Raw genomic sequence first — 5,000 nt, 5'->3', positions numbered from 1 at the left:
TGTCTAAGGACCACGGGGGTCATGTTAGGGGCTTTTGGTGGTGTTATGGCTGTAGATTTTGCCGAAAGCTTGGTTGGATGCCAGTATAGTTTTTCAGAAGTTGGCACATGAGCCTGTAGTCTTTAGAGTTCCACAAGCTGATCTTCTGCATTTTTCATGATGCTTTTATGCATTTTTGTTATATATTCATTGTATTTCTCCCATTTTACTGCATAATTTCCCATGTTATTACTGTTATTATTATTATTGATATTACTGTTATTATTATTATTATTATTATTATTATTATTATTATTATTATTTTATTTATTGTTTATTTTTTATTTATTTATTGTTTATTTTTTTTTATTATTATTATTATTATATATATATATATATATATATATATATATATATATATATATAATTTTTTTTTTTTTTTTTTTTTTTGCTATTACAATAAATATTACCCTAAGTTACTTTCTTCTACCTTACAGATTTAAAGGAGCAGATACGCCTGGTTGAACGCAGCATTGTGAGCAAAGAACCTAGGTTTGTCCTTCGTGTGCTGCGAGCACTCCCTGCTACAAGGAGGAAGCTTACCCCCAATGTACTCCGCTCCCTTGTGGCTACTTACTATGGGCGACCAGAGAACAAGCAGGAGAGGGAGTCCATCCTCCAGTTCATTGAAGAGCCTATGGACACAGAGGCACCTCCACAAGGTGAGAGGCGTTTGAATATCATGATGTGGGGCTTTGGTACTTCAGACTTAGTTTTGTTTATTTTGTGAAACTAATAGGCAAGAAAGATAAATTCATATCTGTTATACAAGTAAACTTAAAAAAAATATATATATATATATTGTGAAGAGATTTTTTTAACTGGAACAATCCAGAAAGACCCTATGTGGTCTTTTACCCTTCTTGGCCAGTTCTTTACACTTTAACCTCTACCACTTTGCAAATATGGCTTGCTCTCTCTCAAGTTTCACCAAGGCAAATTACACATTGCCTCTTTACTTGTTCATTACTAGAAGAAATAAGACATTAATAATATTTTGTTCCATTGGCCTTGTGCTTAAGACATTCTGCCAGTCTTCTGGGGACAGAATCGGTTAAAGTGAGCAGAATTTCCATTGGAAATAGGGCTCAAGCTTCCTGGATGGCAGTTTCCAGCTTTGGGAGCGATGGCATGAGTGTCACACAGACGCCACTTGCTGATCCGACCATAAGTTTTCTATGGGATCTAGGTCTGGGCTAATGCCTGGCCAGTCCCTAAAATACTTAACTTCACAGTCATGATGTCACAGTTGCACTTATTTTGCCATATGGCAAGGAGCACCTTCTTGCATGAAAATATCTGCATGGGTCAACTCAGAGGAGCTGGGCAGATTGTTACAGAGAAGCACAAGTGATTATTTTGGTTCATCTTCTCATTGGCATGAAGAAATACAAGATCTCCAACACCATAACAAGTGAAGCAACCCCATTCCATGAGGGTGTTTTACCGTCTTTTCAGTATAATGCAATGGAAGCGCTTGGATACATATATACTTACAGGATTGTCTCCATGACAGTCTGAATTCCCAAAGCTTTTGGATTTGGAAGAAACCACTGCTCAGTAGTGCTCAGGAAAAGAAGTGCATCTTCTTTGCTTAGAAATGTCAAGAGACACCTGGCACCTAGGTCAGATGATGCAAGATTTACCATGACTGGCAGCTGAGGAAGGAGTCTGCCATGTTCAGATGCTCACCTCCTGCAGTATACTGAAAAGACGGTAAAACACCCTGATTCCCACACTGTATGGGTTGCTTCACTTATTATGGTATTGGAGATCTTGTATTTCTCTCTGCCAGTAAGATGAACCCAAATAATTACTTAGAGCTTCTCTGTGTCAACCCAGCTCATTTGAGATGACCCAGGCTATTTTCATGCAGAATGGGTACTCCTTGCCATATGGTAACATCAGTGCAACTGTTTCTTCAGGATTATGAAGTACTTTATTAGACTTAAATCCCATAGAAAACATGGTTGATCATCTAACCACATCTCCATGACACTGATGCATCATTGCTCCGAAAAGCTGAAAACTACCATCTGGGGAGCTTGGGGTTCATTTCCCCTGGAAACTCTGCACACTTTAGTTGATTCTGCTCTTAGGAACTGTCAGAAAGTTTTTATATATATATATATATATATATATATATATATATATATATATATATATATATGTGTGTGTGTGTGTGTGTGTGTGTGTGTGTGTGTGTGTGTGTGTGTGTGTGTGTGTGTGTGTGTATACACATACGTACTTGTGTGTGTGTGTGTACATATGTATATATACATACATATATATACATATACATACATATATATACATGTATACATACATATATATACATGTATACATACATATATATATACATGTATACATACATATATATACATATATACATACATATATATATACATACATATATACATACATATTTATACATATATACATACGTATATTTATACATATAGACATACGTATATTTATACATACATACATACATACATACATACATATATACATATATACATATATACATATATATATATATATATATATATATAGTTATATATATAGTTATATATATAGTTATATATATATATAATATATATATATATATATATATATATATATAAATATACATGTACATTTATATATATATATATAATATATATATATAATATATAATATGTATGTATATATACGCACTTGTGTGTGTGTGTGTGTGTGTACATATGTATATATACATACATATATATACATGTGCGCATGTGCACGCATGCACACAGTTCTGGAATTATGTTTTAGTACAGTTGCTGAGTCCTACTTTTTTATATCTGGCAGCCACTTCTATATAAACATAGTGTAAATAGTATTTTTTGAATAGGATGAGGACCCTAGTTGGTAGGTAACAAAGATTGTGACTGATAGAATACAATAATGAAAACTACATAAGCTATTTAATTTTTGAAATTCTTCATATAATTGATAGCTAAACTTGTGGTATTTATAGTTAACTTTGTCATTGGATATATTTCAAATGCAATTTCCTTTCTTTTAACACAACAAAAATCAATTGTTGCTGCATATATCTTGAAACATGAAAATGCTTCATGCTTTAAACATCTGTGTATGGCAGTTAAATTAAAAATCTTTGCAAAATCCCTGAGACCTATATAATGCTCTCTGTAGCTGCACCATGTAGCAGCGTATAAGTGAACTAAAGACGTCACTGTCTCTTTCACAACAAAACAGAGACAGAAAACCAGCCTTACATCTATTGAGCCAGAAGATGGACAAAACATGCTCTATAAGATTCACATTCATGCTCTCCAAAATTCAGGAAAACTGGGCTTTGGCAGCTCAGACATAATCATGTTGAAGACAATATGTGATAAACCATAGTCATGATTGATAGAACTTCAGGGGTTTACAAGATTTAAAGAACATCCATATTGTTTATCACTTAATATATCTAGCATATTTTGATTTTGTTGAGGTTAGCGAGATGTTCATATTCATTTTTTGATGTTAATGCAACCTTTACAGCCAACTTGGGGCGTCAGCGTAGCCAGTTGGTGCTAGAGGTCGATGTCTATATCCATCTCTTGGTTCTACTGCGACTTCTGGATACCAACAGCAATTCAGATGCTATTAAGTGCTCAGGTAAGTAGAAAAAATGATGATGATGATGATAATATGAATTGTAGGTGTGGGTTTTATTGTTACTGATACAGATCAGTTAGATTGGTATAAGGGAAATGGTAGCCATCCTTTGAAATTTTAGTAAGCATCTTAAAATTTTAACTACAAAGTCATACAGATTTTAATAAAGATAACAGAATAATGATAAGAATATCTGTATGTATGTGCATCTCTGCATGAAATCTTCATCTAAGACTGTTCGGGATTAAGGAGGCCATCCCTAGAAGGGGTGGGGTAAAATGTATTAATATTAATAAAATAAAATAACATCTTACTAATTTTCTTCAAATTTGGATATTTGGTGCATTTTGTATTCTGCATCTTTTAATACTAAGCTTTTTTAAATTCCCTCATGGGGGATGCTGCCTCCATGCAAAAGAAATTTTTGCCTCTTTTTCTACCATATAATTCTTCTATGCACCACCATTGGCCCACACCATTACATAATTTGTGATGGATTAAAAACATAAACATTGATGATATCCTAAAAGATTTGTTAGAGGTATTTTCAAAATTTGCCTTAATTTCCTTAAGCAAGAAAAGAAGAGAAAAAAGAAATCTCAGAAATTGATTCTACCCCTCCCCCTCTTTATATATATATATATATATATATATATATATATATATATATATATATATATATATATATACATATATATTTTGCTTTTCATTATCTTTCAACTGACACCAACATAATTTGCATTGGATAAGAATGTTCAGGAATTGCAGTCAGGAGAAGAAGGGAAAGGGGGGGGGGGTGCTTCAGTTCATTATCTATTAGTTTTGTTGATATTTTGAAATGTAAACTCACCACTGTTTGTTTCCCAAAGATGCTTTTCTTGATATAATAACACAATCTGATTGTCTGGCATTTTTGGTGGGATTTTCAGTAATTCTTGTGATTGTTTGTATATTGTAAAAAGTTGCTATATTATTGCTATTATGCACTTCCTCAATTGCTTGAGCTCCAGTGAACACAAAAACAAAATCTTTGTTCTAACACAACATATATCTTGCCAGGCTTGTTGTGCAGCCAAAGGACCACTTACTTAAAATTGATATTATTGGCATCTACTATTTGGACTGGTGTCTTATCTCTTTGGGGAGTGATTGCTGTGGGTGAGTGCCCACAGGTATGGCCGGGTGTTGGAGGTGAAGTTGGAGATCAACGGGGGAGCCAGCAGGCTCCCTGGTTGGCTAAGGACTGGGCTGTCCTTGTGTGGTTGCTTCTGTTGTAGGTCACCCGGAGGATTGGGGAATGCTGA

At 34.1% G+C, this 5,000-nt stretch overlaps 1 protein-coding gene across 1 annotated transcript in view; it reads left to right on the top strand.

Moving 5' to 3' along the window:
• The window catches only part of LOC119573542 (probable 26S proteasome non-ATPase regulatory subunit 3), a 17,517-nt gene that overhangs the window by 2,054 nt on the left and 10,463 nt on the right, over positions 1-5,000 (top strand). Inside the window, exons 2-3 of the mRNA XM_037920755.1 lie at positions 477-701; positions 3,580-3,696. Coding sequence (XP_037776683.1) covers positions 477-701; positions 3,580-3,696 — 342 coding nt within the window. The remainder of the gene's footprint in view (positions 1-476; positions 702-3,579; positions 3,697-5,000) is intronic.

The sequence above is a fragment of the Penaeus monodon genome, chromosome 5, assembly GCF_015228065.2.
Source record: "Penaeus monodon isolate SGIC_2016 chromosome 5, NSTDA_Pmon_1, whole genome shotgun sequence".
In the NCBI taxonomy this organism is placed as follows: domain Eukaryota; kingdom Metazoa; phylum Arthropoda; class Malacostraca; order Decapoda; family Penaeidae; genus Penaeus; species Penaeus monodon.
This window is presented reverse-complemented; position numbering and strand designations above follow the sequence as displayed.